Source organism: Balaenoptera borealis (assembly GCF_965194805.1).
Source record: "Balaenoptera borealis genome assembly, chromosome: 20".
Lineage (NCBI taxonomy): Eukaryota > Metazoa > Chordata > Mammalia > Artiodactyla > Balaenopteridae > Balaenoptera > Balaenoptera borealis.
In genome coordinates, this window is record NC_138879.1 from 42,918,723 (window position 1) to 42,934,309 (window position 15,587).

General features: G+C 37.3%; 1 protein-coding gene across 10 annotated transcripts in view; it reads left to right on the plus strand.

Annotated features, from left to right (window-relative positions):
- Nucleotides 1–15,587, plus strand: part of MYO1D (myosin ID) — a 349,962-nt gene that overhangs the window by 147,548 nt on the left and 186,827 nt on the right. For 8 of the 10 annotated variants that reach the window (XR_014238196.1, XR_014238197.1, XM_082370869.1 and 5 more), the window contains exons 15-16: nt 264–430; nt 9,778–9,985. Coding sequence is in view for 7 of the 10 variants with exons in the window: in XM_082370869.1 (XP_082226995.1) it covers nt 264–430; nt 9,778–9,985 (375 nt within the window). In the remaining 3 variants the exon portion in view is untranslated. Of the gene's footprint in view, nt 1–263; nt 431–9,777; nt 9,986–10,325; nt 12,701–15,587 lie in introns of those variants that run through there. The other 2 variants (XR_014238195.1, XM_082370875.1) reach the window with 2 other exon arrangements.

Here is a 15,587-nt window from a genome sequence, read left to right on the forward strand (position 1 = left end):
TTTACACCCTAGTTTTATCCCCTTTCTACTATTCCTGATGAGTCCTAAAATATAATAATACAAAATTTTAACTGAATGCCTGAGAATTTCCAGGCATTAAATTGAAGGGAAATTTAAGTTGAAGGGAAAGGAAGAATTTTTTTATAAGTCAAATGAGAGTCACAGAGCTCAATTTGACACAGCTAACACTAATGACATGTTAATGTCTTTAGTCCGGGATTTTTCTCCAGTGAAACTTATCATTTGCCGATTCATTTCTTTAGGAACCATATTATGTACGTTGCATCAAACCCAACGACAAGAAGTCCCCACAGATCTTTGACGATGAACGCTGCCGGCATCAAGTAGAGTATCTTGGACTCCTGGAAAATGTGAGGGTGCGTCGGGCAGGGTTCGCCTTCCGCCAGACCTACGAGAAGTTTCTTCACAGGTGAGAATAGACTAAACAAGGAAACCTGCTAGCACACTGAGAATTATGGAGTCCTCCCCATGTTTAAACATGCATCAGCTCCTATCAGACAATCTAAATGTTTGTTGAATGAACAGAAGAGTTGAGGAAACTGCAACTATGAAAGACCTTCCCAGAATCGGCAGGAGTCCCCTTGAGTCTGTGGTTTACGGACCATGGGGAAAAGTTTTATTCTTCATGGGGAAAATGGGGGCATATAGTATAGGAGAAAAAACAAGGATTTGGAGTCACAGCTGGGTTGGAATCCTGGCTATGCTACTCATTTGCTTCATGACCTTGAGCTAGAAATTTAACTTCTTTGACTCTCCTTCTGCATCTATAAAATGAGTATAGTAACACTACCTCATAAGCCTTTTGTTGTGAGGATTAAATTAACCAAAGTAAAAAGGCTAGGTGCCTGGCACATAATAGATGTTCAATTAATGCTGCTTAGCATTATTGATATTGCTAACTATAATAATAACAAAATATTAAGTAGTTAATCATGGAGCCCCTAAAATTAGTCTACCTGATTGAATCCTGGCTTTGCCATTTCTTAGCTTTTTGACCTTAGGCAAATCATATAACCTTTCCATGCCTCAGGTTCCTATGTATAAAATGGGGGAAATTAATTAATTTTTTTAAATGGGAATAATAATGGTAACTACCTGGTAGGGCTGCTGGGGGATGAAGTAATATATGTGAAGTACTTAGAATGGTACCTGGCATATAGTAATCACTCAATAAATGTAAGGTATCATTGCTATTGTTATTTATTTTTACTAACAATAATGATAGTTGACACCTGGTATCATAAAAATAGTGTTTTAAATGCCATCTATTCATTTATTTTAAAATATTTATTGAGCATTTCCTATGTTGTAGACTGCAGATTCCACAAAATATGAATAAACAAATACATAAAATACTGATTGGTGAGAAGAGTATCTAAGGAGATAATAATGACAGGAAGGGGTCAGCCATACAAAGGTCAAAGAATAGAGCAGGTAGAGCAGAGGAAACAGCGGAGAAAAGTCTCTCTTGCAATAATAAGTGGTGTTTTAGGTACCAAACATCATCCAGTGCGGTTGGAGGATGCTGAGTGACAGGGCAGTGGTGTAGGGTGAGATCAGAGATGGACATAGGCCAGATCATGTTGAATGTTGTAATCCAGACTAAACAGTTTAGATTTTGGCTAATTGTGGTAGAAAACCACTGGTGGATTTTATGCAGGGAGCAACCCAATCTTATGGATGTCTTAAGATATCACTGTGGCTGCTGTGTGAATAGGAAGCAAGGAGACATTTAGAGATGCTATTCCAGGAAACCAGGAGAGGCAGCTCAACGAGAGTGCCTTGAACAAGGAATTATTGTAGATCCAAGAGTAGTGGACTGATTCAGGGTATGTTTTGTGGAAAGGTAGACTAGACTGGCTCACGGATTGGCGCGATGAGAGAGGAGGAGAGAGGGATGAAGGGTAACAAGTAGATTCTGGCTGGAGCATCTGGGTAAGCATGGTACCATTTGCTGAGGCGAGAAAGATGGGGGAAGAGAAGTTTGAGGAGGAGGACATGGAACTGGGGCAAAGATGGAATCAAGATTGTCTCCTGACTGTGTTAGGTTTGAAATGGCTACTAAATGTCTAGGTAGAAATACTAAGTAAGTTATTAGCCATACAAATCTGGAGTTCCGGGAAGAAGTCCAGGCTGGAAATAGAAATTTTGGAGTTATTGGTATACAGACTGTATATAAAGTCTTGGAACTGGATAGAAAAGAGGAGGAGGCCCATGCCAACATTTAGGTTTGTGGTCTGACATGAAAGAACCAGCAAAGAGAAGAGAAGAAGCAACGAAGAAGATAGAAGAAATATCAGAAGAGGGTTATGTCACAGAAGCCAAGAGAAGATGGCATTTCAAGAAGAAAAGTACAGTTATCATATTAAATGTTGCTGTGCCATCAAGTAAGATAAAAGCAGAAGCTTAACCGTTAGACTAGGCAACATAGAGGTCAAAGGAGAAAAGGCTGGACAGAGCCCCATTTGAGCAGGATGGGGAAGTGAAGTGAGAAGTTGGATGTCTCTGGACAACTCAAGAATGTGTGCTATGAATGAGAGCAGAGAAAAATAGAAGCAGCAGCCAGAGTGGAATGTGAGGTCAAGGAGATACTAGAAAATGTTTGTATGCAGGTGGGAATGATTCAGAACAGAGGGAGAAACCAGCGACACAGGAGGGAGGGAGATAATTGTAATAGTAACATCCTTGAGAAGGCAAGGAATGAAATCCCAAGCACAAGTGGGAGGTTTGTCAGCTTTAGATGGGAGCAGGGATGCTTCACCCTTAGCAACAGGATGAAAGGCAGAGAATATGAATACAGATGCAGGAAGCCTCAAAGCTTGGCTGATGGCAAAGATGAAGATGTTCCTATCTGATTGCTTCTATTTCCTCAATAAAGTATGAGGCAGGGTCATGAGCTGAGAGTGAAGATTAAGAGATGTGGTGTAGGAGGTTGGAGGGGAAATGAAAATACTCATTTTGGAGAGTGGGAAAGCATAGGTGTGTATGGTAGTTTTGCTGCTAGGAAGATCTGAGCGCCCACTTGGCATTTGAGGTTATAAGTGTACAGTGACACCACCCAGCACTGTCTGTTGTTCTCCACCAGTGTTCAGCTACTTGTGTGAAGAAGTGAAAGGGATTTACACTAATTGGAGACTCTTGGAATGAATAAAACTTTATAGCAGAATAGCCTAGAAAATTGAAACAGTTTTATATTGATCAAAAGGTTATGCTCAAAACTGATCATTTTCCTTATTGAAATCATACTGTTCTTTAAATTTGGTTCTTTTTTTTATTGAGGCTGTCGAGTAGGAATGTTGTCATGAGTAGAGATGTGTTCATTCTGAGTCTTGACTTCAAACAGTGTCAAATTATATTAATAGGAAGATTGTTAGTCCCTTGTCATTACTCAGAATTCTAGCAATTACTCAATTGTAGTATTGATTTTTGTGTTGTCGCATGTATAAGATCAGCAGAAGTTAAGTATTAGAATGAGCAGGGTGGGAATGGGTAACTATAGGATGGGGCTGAACTAAAAGTATATTTACCTAAAATATACATTTATCTAACTAAAAATATATTATCATGACACCATGATAATAGAAGCCATGGAAAGAAGTTGAAATAAGAGAATAAGCAAGCTTGATTTGGAGGGGACACGGACTTTTGCAAGTGCGTATCCTCACTCTTAATCTCTTTATGCACCTATTTTACTTTCAACTCAAGATGTTTGGTGTGTTTTTTGGCATGAAAGACATGCTATAAGGATTGGATTCTGTTTTCTAATACTCATGTAAAAATAGAAAAGATTAAAAAGAACCTATGAATTTCAAATATGATGGTCTTAGGAGTACAAGCTTAAATCTCCCATTCCCACTCCAGAACATCCCCCAATAATATAAAATATGTGTATTTAAAGCCACATTAATGCATAGCCACACTATGGAATCAAAAGGGGGATTCTCAGTGAACCTCCTAAATACCTCCTAAGATGTGAATCACTCCTAAATACAATATGAAGCAGACATGAAGACCCAGAAGTAAGCCAAGGTCACAGTTTTAAGGAAAGACTGCCTTGTGAGGCTTGAGCTGCCATTCAGGAAGCATCTCAGCTACTGTGCTGGAGTTTACCCAGCTGCAGCACCGGGAGGTTGCCATAATGGCCAGGCCAAGTAACCACCTCAGCAACTGGAACGGAGACATCATAGGTATATTGGCCGAGACTCAGGAAGCAAAAGTAGCCACGTAACAAGAGGCCAACAAAGGCCAAGATGTACACGTACATAGAAGGACTCTGGGGAAGGAGACAAGATAACAAACATCTGAGAAAGCCCAGACCAATGAAAAAGAGACAATAAGCTCAACAAATAAAAAAAAAACCTCACCCCCAAGGGACCAGAGCAAGGAGTGAAAGACATTAGAATAAGCCTATTTCATATTCTCCAAGAGATAAAGGAGAGAATTATGGTCCTAAAATAGGAATACAAAGTTAGAAACAAGAACAGGTAGTTATTTAAAAGAACTAATTAGAGATTTAGAAAATGAAAACCAGATCAAGCACAATGAAAGAGTGAATTGTCCATCAATAGGAGTCAGCAATTTGTAGTGTAATCATACAATGGTTACTAATCAGCATTAAAGAGAATGAATGGCTAATACAGCAACAACGTGGATGAATAAAACATTATGTGGAAAAGGAGTCACCGAAGAGTAATTTCTTTATGCTGCCATTTATATGAAGTTTAAGAACAGATAGAAATCAGAGCAGTGCTTTGCTCTGGGTTGGGGGTTAACTGGAAAGGGGGAAGGGCAATGGGGGAACTCTTTGAGATTATGGAGATGATCTGTATCTTGATTGGCATGTCAGTTCCATGGGTGTACACATTTTTCAAACTTACTGATTCGTGTACTTAAATGTGTGCATTTTACTATACGTAAAGTTTACCACAATTAGAAAAATTTTTTTCTTAACTAAACTTCTTTTAAACAACTTAGTGAGCTAGAGGATCAAGCTGCAGACTTCTTCCAGACCTCTTCACAAAGAAAAAGAGATGGGAAGTACTAAAGAAAGGTCAAGCTGCGTGTAAGGTTAATCCAGGAGGGCCAAAAGCCATCTAACTGGAGCTCCAGAAGGAAAGAAGAGTCTAGGGGTCAGATTGAAAGAATACACTGAGTGTAAAACATACGAAGTTTTTTAATGAAACTTAAGTACATTATGTTCACTTTCAGAATGTTAGACATAAATAAAAATGCTTAGAGCTCCCAAGAAGAAAGGCAAACTACCTATGAGGGAGTGAGACTCATACTGACATTAGACTTCTCATTAGCAACATTCAGTGTAAACAGACAAGGGAGCAGTATCTTCATAGTGAAGGGGAATGAAGTTTATGCTTAGAATTTTATTCCATGCCAAGTTATCATTCAAGAGTGTGGGCAAAATAAAAATGTTTTCTGACATAATACAGGCTCAGAAAGTTTACTATTCTGAGAGGGTCATAGACCCTCTGAAAAATCTCTAGAGGGTATACTTTAGCAAAAAGGAGAATAAATGCAGGAGGGAAATATGGAATGCAAAAAAGCAACATTGAACAAATAAGTAGGTAAAACTTTTTGTGAAATCTGAACAAGTATTGATTGTAAGGGGGAAAAAGTCTAGTAATCATTTGCAGCAAAAATTAAAATAGTAGTGAGAAATATAGAGAAGTAAAGACTTTTGTACTCCTTATGGGAAGAACATAGATGTTAATTAACTAGACAGGAAATAGTATGTATTTTTACATAAATAAATTTTTACATATTTAATTTTTCAGAATGATAATAATAATAGTGCTGACATCGTGAAGTGCTCCCACCATATGTACCCAGCACTGTTGTAAACAATCTGCATGTAGTCTGTCCCTAAAGCTGGCAACCAGATGAGGAGAGTGTGTTACCCCCATTTTATGCAGATGAGGAAACCGAGGCACACAGAGGTTAAGGAACTTGCCTCAGGTCACGGAGCCAGGTAGTGGTGTAGCCGTGTCTGAGCTCAGGCAGTTGCCTCCTGAACCTACCGTCTTTAAGAGTGCACCGCCTCACAACTGAATGTGCGGCTTTATCAGAGGAAGGAATAAAATGGAATAAAGAAAACTCAGTCTACCCAAGAGAAAACAGGGTAAAAAGCAACGAAGAGAAAGCACAACTAATAGAAAACATTAAATGAGAAGTTGAGAAAATTGAAACATATTAATAATCACAATAAAAGTGTCAGACTTGCCCTTTAAAAGACAGAATTGTGGGAAGACTGAAGTCTCTCCAGTTGATGACTATCTAAGTCGAGATTAGGTCCTCTCTACTAGACTCATCTAGGAAGAGTGCTGGATGAGATGGTGGGATGTGCATCTGGGAAGATGGTCTATCCCTCCTCTGCAGGCTGTGTTTATCTGCCACTTTACATAAAATGAGTTTGTTCACATTGAAAAATTGACATTTTATTGTCATACTGATTGAACTAATTAACAATGGGACATGGGGTAGGATGGAAGGTGTGTAGGACATTGGATCAATGTTTTCAGTCCTGGTGGGAGAAAAAGTAATATTTTCCGCAATGAGTTTGTGCTTTTAGATTCTGCAGATTTTTTGTAAGCTAGCTTTGAACCTAAATTTCTACTTGTCATTTTCATTTTCATTCTTTTATTGAAAAAGAGAGAGAAGGATTTTAAATGTACCAATAACCTTAAAAGCTGCTAAAGTCTTTCAGGGAGGTAAAACTAGTTGTCAGAAAGCAGATGAATTTAGCTTTTTAATTTGCAAGTTCAGGATGCTGGTTTGCTGAAGAACTTGAGGCATGCCCTTGACCGTCAGGAAGAAAGGAAGGGCGCCGTTATCCTGATGTGTTAGCTGAGCAGTGTGGCAGTAGGATTGCTTCTAGTTTCTGCAACATGCCTAAAACTTTAAACAAATGCCATTACTCCCTGTTGACTCTTATTCTATCGAGAGTTTTATAATGAATTTGGAAGTTTTTAGATTTTATTTCCTTTTTTCACATGACGTTGCTTAATATTACCTTTCTCTTCATATTAGAACTCTGGATTCTGTTTCTGTCTCTATCTGGCAAGTGACTAGACTTTTAAATGTATTTTCTTCCATTCTTTCATTCAGTAGATATCTCGTTCCTCATTGTATGGTGGACAACACGATAGGCACATGGCATATAGTGGGGAACAAAACAAAATTCCTGCCTTCGTGGTACCCATAGACTGACATTCAACAGACAAACACACAAATCAATATGATTACAAACTGTGATGAATGGTGTGAGGAAAAGAAACCCATCTGGCTGCCCTAGAGAGGAATAATGGGGGTGAGGGTTGATGGTTGATGAAGGAAAATCAAAAAAAGACTCTAAGGAGTCTCAGCCTTTCAAAGAGTAGATTAAAAAGCATTCCAGGCAATGGGAACAGCATATGCAAAGTCTCCAAGGCAAGAAAGAGGCAACCGCATTACAGGGCCCTAAAGAAGGCCAAGGTGACTGGAGTAGAATAATGAAAGCAGGAGAGCAGTAAAAGATAAAAATGATGTGAGGCTTTTTGGAATACTACTCTGGCTGCTAAATATGCAGAATGGATTGAAGAGGAAATGGAAAACTGGTTAGGAGTCTATTGTAGTAAACTTGATGGTGGCTTATATTAGGATTGTAGCAGTAAAGATGAGAATAGTTGAATTTTAAATATATTTTGGAGGTGGAGTCAATAGACTTGATGATGGATTAGAAGGAATGATAGAGAAGAGAAGGGATCAAATATGACTCCCAGGATTCTGGCTTTAGTAACTGAGGACATTGAGGTAGGAAGGACTGAAAGAGGAATTTAAGATGCCTTTAGGTCTATATAGGCATTGGATATGTGAGTCTGAAGCTCAGAACTGAGAACTGGGCTTGGGATAATAAATGCATGAGTTGAAAAATAAAGTGGATGGAATAGATGAAGTGATGTGGGAGGTTGTACATAGAGAGAAGAGGGCCTGATATGAGCTCTGGGACACTCCAACATTTGGGGGTCCAGTAATGAGGAGTTGCCAGAAAATGAGATTGAGAAGAGATATCCGGAGAGACAGAAGGAAGCCAGAGAGTGTGCTGTTGTGGAAGCTAAGATGGAAATCAGGAAAAGAGAGAGACATCAAGAAGAAGGGATCACATGCCCCTTAGATACATAGTATCTTAACCAGAAATGTGTAAAGCCCTAGGAGGAAAATGTGAAGACTCCTGAAAGGCACGAAAGTAGACTTGAACTAATGGAATGATATCCCTTTTTCTTGGATAGGACAACTCGACATCATAGCTAAATTTAATGAATTTAACATGGGAACCCAATAAAAATACCAGAAAGGATTCATTTGTTTTGTGATAGTTTTTCCCTGGAACTATGCAAATTGATTCTAAAGTTCATATAGAAAAATGAACACATAGGAATATCTAGAAAGACCTTTAAAAAGGAAAAGAAGGAGAAGAGACCACCAGATATTAAAATATACTTATAACATCTATAATTAGAAATTTGCAGTACTGGTGGGGCAGAGGGACAGACAAAGCAATGAAACAGACCAGAAAACCCAGAAATGAACTGAAGTACATATGAAAATTTAGCATATGATAAGATGGCATATTAAATCAGAGGGAGAAAGACAGACGTTTTAGTAAATCATATCGGAAATAGCCTTTTGTCAAAAGTTGGATCCGTATCATGTGGACCCATATCAAAATAAACTCCAAATGGATCAGAGATCTAAATATAAAAAATGAAAACATATAAGTACTAGAAGAACCCATAGGTGAATTACTCTGTAACCTGAATGTGAGGAAAGCCTTTCTCACTATGACTTAAAATTCAGATGCAGTATGTGAAAAACATTACTAAATTTGACTACATGTATTAAACAACTTTGCACCAGGAGTGGAGGAAAAGCACTGCAGTAGGCAGCCTTCTAAGCTGGTCCCAGTGATCCCCACCTACTGGTATTCACGCCTGTGTAATCCCCTTCCTGTGCGTATGGGCTGGCCCTAGTGAATTGCTTCTAGCAAAATGGAATACGTCAAAAGTGATGGGATGTCACTCGTGAGATTAGGCTACAAAAGGCTGAGACTCTGTGACTACTGTTTTGCTCACGGTCACCCTCAAGAAGAAGCTGGTGTGTAGTAAACTAACCTATGAGAGGGCCACGTATTGAGGAACTGTTGGCTGCTTGTATGTAGAATTGCAAATGATCTGTGTATTGACCTTATGTGCAGAACTGTGCTTAGTTTTCTTTTAGTGATGATAGTTTATCTGAAGATCTGCTTGATGTCCTTTGAAGCGAGTTATATTGTTCATAAGTAATGTTTTGTTCCTTCCCCAGTCATTTACCAGTTCAAAAACCCATGATAGAGGCATCCTTTTCTTGTTTTTGTTTGTAAAGACAATGCTTTCCAAGGTTGCCACATTACAAATAATATTTGCTGCAAGTTTTTGGCAAATAGCTTTTATTAAATTAAGGAATAACCTTCTAATCCTTGTTTAGTGAGTGTTGTATTTTATTGAAGGAGTGTTGTATTTTATTGAAGGAGTGTTGTATTTTATTGAAGCCTTTTTCTATGACTCTTATCAGGCTAATGAAATTCATCCCTATTCCTAGTTTGCTAAGAAGTTTTTTCTTCTTTCTTTCTATGAAGCATCTTGAATTTTATTGGATAGCTTTTCTGCATCTATTGATACCACATGGTTTTTCTCCCTTAATCCGTGCCGTGTTCTTTTTTTCATCCAGGTACAAAATGATCTCTGAATTCACCTGGCCCAACCATGACCTCCCTTCAGACAAAGAGGCTGTCAAGAAACTGATTAAACATTGTGGCTTTCAGGATGATGTAGCTTATGGGAAGACCAAAATTTTCATTCGAACACCCCAAACATTGTTTACCTTGGAAGAGCTCCGTGCCCAGATGCTCGTAAGGATTGTCCTCTTTCTACAAAAGGTAATTTAATATTTTATATATAAGGATAAGACCTTAGTTTTATGTTCTTAAAGATGAGTTGAATGTTTTCTTTGATTCAAGAAATGTTCACGATGGTATATTTTTTGCATCTATATGCATATCTTAAGAGTGTTTTCTGTTGCCTTCACACATGGAAAACTTACTGGGCTGTGTGAACTCAAAATTATTTTATCCTCAGAACTCTGAAGCTATTTTGTCTTCTGGTATTTAGAATCAGAGAGATGTCTGAAGCAGTCTGGTTTTTGTCTCTTGCAGTTAACTGAGTTGTTTGCCTCAGCTTAACTGCATAAAGGACTTTTTCTATCTTATAATTCAAAAGCTTGGCCAGCCTGTGTGAAACCACCTCCCTCACCCATCACGACCCACCACCAGCACTTGCCAAGGTGTGCAGTGCTCACTCAACGATCCTCGTAAGACCATGGTACCTGTCATCATTGATCTGTGCAGGGCCCCTTCTCATTTCATTCAATCACTCAGGTATTTCTTTTTATCCCTCTTACCCATTTCCATACCTTCTGATTGAACCATTTTAATGTAAAAAAATTATATATGCATATAAAAAGAAATCGTGTTCCTCTAGGAGAATGTCCTTGAGGTATCCATCAGGGGAAAGGTGGCTGGGTCATTGGGTATATGTAGACCTAATTGGTATAAGTAGTGCCAGGCTCCTCTCCAGAATGTCTGCCAGTTTGCACATCACCAGTTTGTATGTAGAGGTTACTATGTGCCCACATCCTTACCAGTATCATCCAGGTACCTAAATTTTGCCAGACTAGTAAGTATAATGATATCTCATTGTTGTTTTACTTCCTATTTCTCTGATTACCATTGAATTTGAGCATCTCATTAAATGCTTGTTTGCTTTTTGGGGTTTCCTATAAACTGCCTGTTCATATCTTTTATCCATTTTTCTACTGTAATTGGTATCATTTTCTTGTTGATTAGCAGGAATTCCTTGACTATTTTAGACATTAATCTCTTATTCACTTTAGATATTATAAATATATTCTCCTATTCTGTCGGCATTCTAATGAACTTTCTAATGTGCTTTGTTGAAGAGAATCCTTAATTTTGACATAATCAAATTCTTCGATTTTTTTTTTTTTTTGGCCTTATATTTTGTGCCTTGGAATTTTATTTAAGAGGGCTTTCCTTGTATCTAGGTCACAAAGGTACTATCCTGTGTTTTCTTCTATGAACTGTATAGTTTTACCTTTCACATTTAGGTCTTTAATCCATTCAGAATCCATCTATGTATGTGGTTCTCTCTAGGAATCCAGTTTTACTTTCTTCTGTATGGTGAGCAAGTTTTCTCAATACCATCTAAATACTAAATAATCTGTTCTTTCCCTATTGATTTGTGGTGCCACTTTTATTATGTATGAAGTTTATATATATATATATACATATACATATATACGTATTCTGTTTCTGAGTGCTCTATTCTGTTCCATTTTTGTATCTGCCTCTTTTCATACTAATGCCATATAGTTTTTATTGTAGTATGTTTTAGTATATGGTAGGATAAGTCCATCTTCTCTACTTTTCTTTATTGAGGTTGATTATTCTATACATAGACCTTTATTCTGTAATATAAATTTTAATCTGTTTATTGAGTTCATTAAATTCAACAATACTTTTTATTAGGATTGCATTGAATTTATAGGTTAATTTGAAAGGATTAACATTTTTATAATATTAAATCATCTTAAGAGTATTGAATAGGCTTATTTAAATCATTTTTTTGACTTTTAGACTTAGAGAGGTCTTATGAAGTCATAGTTAATTCCTAGATATTTTATTGTTTTTGTAGCTGCTGTGCTTTTATTATTGTGTTTCTATTATATTTTCTATGTGTCAGTGTTGGTATAGAGAAGTAATATTGGCTTATGTTGGTTTAACTGTATCCAGAATGAAACGTTTCTTGATTCATATTTGTTGATTCTATTAGTTTTTCTGGGTAAAAGATTATATCATATGCAGATTATAAAAGTTCTCTTCCAGTTGCCAAGATGTTTCTGAGTGTTGGTCTCATTCATTTATTTTTCCTAGAACTCAGGAAAACTTTTGAAGTGGAATACTAAATTCTGTTTCATCTTAGAACAGTTTCCTTCTATTAATTGTTTTTTTTAATATTGCTTTTACTCCGTTCTGTTTTCTTTCTCAAGACAGCTTGTAAATTTGCAAGGTGAATCTCTGTTTTTTGTCTGCCATAGTAAGTTATTTTCACGCATCTGTTCTTCTGTATATTCAAATCCTTACTTTTGATCTTCCCTACTTAGCAGTGGGATATTTTGTTGTTGCAGATCTGCTACTTTGTCTTTCTTCTTCATACCTATCCAAGACATTGACCAGACTCAGGGCTTGGCCCTGAGCCAGGATGACCATACCTGTCAGTTTGGTTGGGACAGTCCTGGTTTATGACTGTGGTCTGTTGTAAATATTAGTAGGAAACCTTTCACTCTCAAAGTGTCCCAGCATGGGTGACAAATGATACAATAGTCACCCTACCGTGAACTCACTTTCTTTCCACTTGTTGGCTGGTAGAATCCTCTTCTTAAATCTACATCGGCATTTTGTTTACTTCTTTCACAATTGTCAGTGTCCCACAGACTTTAACCTGTTGCAGCTCTCAGCCAAAGATGGGGCCCACCCTGTCCCTCCCCACCCCAGGGCCCAGCCCTTACAGAAAAGGTTGAATTCGAGATAATACACGCCTACTAGGACTCGTCCTTTCTCAGTCCTCTCTCTCTACAGCACCTCTGCTTACTTTCTGGTGAGAAATTACAATTTCTACCCAGAAAAGAGAGATTCTAAAAGACAAGGGATGGCTGCTTCAAAAACCATCACCTGCACCATGGAGGGAAAGCTGTCCAGTCTTCTCTGTGGTGTAGATCTTGCGTTTCTTAACCATAACGCAGTGAGTAGGGGATGACCTCCCTCTAAATTCTCAGGCACACCATCCTAGAGTACGATACATGTGATCTACTGATTATGTTCTTCGAACCAACTCCATGGGCCATAAAATTCGTGAGAATTTCAGTTTCTGGGAAGAGGTCATCAGTCACCTAACTTTCCATGTGACGTGTTTTCAATTTTTCTGTTTCCTTATGGGAATGTCGTGTGACGCTGTAGAGGCAGCATCAGGAGATGCTATTTTAAACAAGACTCCCCAGCAATTGATTTTTTTAATTTCCTTTTTAAATAAAAATTAGCTTTGTCTTTTTTATCGTATAATTAAAGTGCGCTCATTGTAAAAACAAATTCAAACCATAATGAAAAGTATAAGGAAATCCATGGGAAACCACCTAAAATCCCACCATCCAAAGGTAACACACCAAGTGTGTGAATTTTTTCCATTCTTATCAGTAAGAAATGCTACCTCGTTTCTACTATTTCATTTTTTATTTTCATGACTACTAGCAAGGGTGTGTTTATTGGCTTTTTGGATTGCCTCCTCTGTTACTCATTTTTATCAGTGGCCCATTTTTCTGTTGGATTGTTTGCCTTTTTCTTAGGAATTTCTGGGAGCTATTATCTTTATGTGTTGCAGCTATTTTTCCCAAGCTGTCATTTGTCATTTGATTCTGTTCATGGTATACTCTTTGATGTGAAATTTTTTCACTGAATGTAATGAAATATGTCTTTTTCTTTATAGTTTTTGAGTTTCTTCCAGAAACAAATTATAGATCTGGGATTTCATTTTGTACATGGTGTGATGTAAGGGTCCAACTCTATTTTGATCCAGCTATTCAATTCCATTTATTTAAAAAATTCCTCTCTTTTTTCCACTAAATTGAAATCCCACCTTTGTCTAATATTAAATGCCCATATATGCTTGAATCTATTTCAGGACTCACTATTTTGTTCCATGGTCAATTCCTATGCTAGAATCATACTGTGTTTGTTATAGTACATCTTAATAGGTTTTAACATGTGAGAACGTGCCTTTCAGTACCTGTTCTGTGCCTTAGTAGAGATTCAGTGTCAAGTTGGAAGAATCAGTGATGTTGCCTAAAACCAGAACCTCCAAAATTAATTGTTCTTAAAGGAATAAACTGTATAACCACAAAGATTGCAGAGGAGATACAAACTATGTTGCTTTCTGATTCATAAAAAAATGTCTAGTTCTCCACTGTCACCATCTAAACCATTAACCACTTGGTATCAAGAATTATGGATAATCCGTGTAGTGCATCTTGTTTCTCTTCATATACTTGGTCATATGCTTGACATTTTAGAGGATTTTTGAAATTGCTAGAAATATCTTTTTTTAAGAAATAACCCTCTAGATTTCAAAGAATTTTATTGGTTTTATAGTACATAAGTAATAGCAATACAAGTTCATGTAGAATCGTGAAAAAATATAAATCCTTTTATAGTTTTAAAATGTAATTTTTTTATATTATACATAAATTTAAATCATAACATACCATTGTATAATATTTTTTGTTATAACTTTACACGTGTAAACACTTATTTGCATATTTATAATAACTGACTTAGTCCTTAATATGATTTACTAGAGTTTCCTCAATCTGTCTGCTATTACTGGATGTTTGGGTATTTCCAGTGATACATTCTTACAGGTCCCATTGCAGGGCACATCTCTGTTTACTTAGAGTACTGCCTAACACCAAGTTCAATAATGATACCTGTTGTTATTACTACTGCTACTGCTATTACTACTATTAATTATTTGTAAACATCCTCGATTATTTTCTTGGAATAAACGCATAGACACAAAATTGTTGGGTTAAAAGATGCGTACTTTTAAGATTTTCTATACCTGTTATCAAATGGCTTCCAGAAAGATTGTGCCAGTGTATGGTCCCACCAACTGATGAGTGAAAGAGCTTGCCTCACTGAAGCACTGGATATTTTCATTCTTACAAATACCCTTTCTGGATGACCTAAAATCTGAATGTTTTGCCTGAATACAGGCATACCTCAGAGATACTGCAGGTTCGGTTCCAGATCACCACAAATAAAGCGAATATTGCAGTAAAGTAAATTACATGAACTTTTGGTATCCCAGCGCACATACAAGTTACGTTCACATAATACTATCGTCTGCTAAGTATGCAGTAAAATTATATGTAAAAAGAATGTACATACCTTAATTTAAAAACACTTTCATGGCTAAAAAATGCTAACCATCATCTGAGCCTTCAGCGAGTCATAATCTTTTTGAAGTAGTAACATCAAAGATCACTGATCACAGATCACCATAACACATATAATAATAATGAGAAGGTCATCTGCAAACAGTGACAGTCTTACTTCTTCTTTTCCAATTTGGATTCCTTTTATTTCTTTTTCTTCTCTGATTGCCATGACTAAAACTTGCAAAACTATATTGAATAATAGTGGTGAGAGTGGGCAACCTTGTCTTATTCCTGATCTTAGAGGAAGTGGTTTCAGTTTTTCACCATTGAGGACGATGAGAAAACCATAATTCAAAAAGAGACATGTGGGCTTCCCTGGTGGCGCAGTGGTTGAGAATCTGCCTGCCAATGCAGGGGACACGGGTTCGAGCCCTGGTCTGGGAAGATCCCACATGCCGCGGAGCAATTGGGCC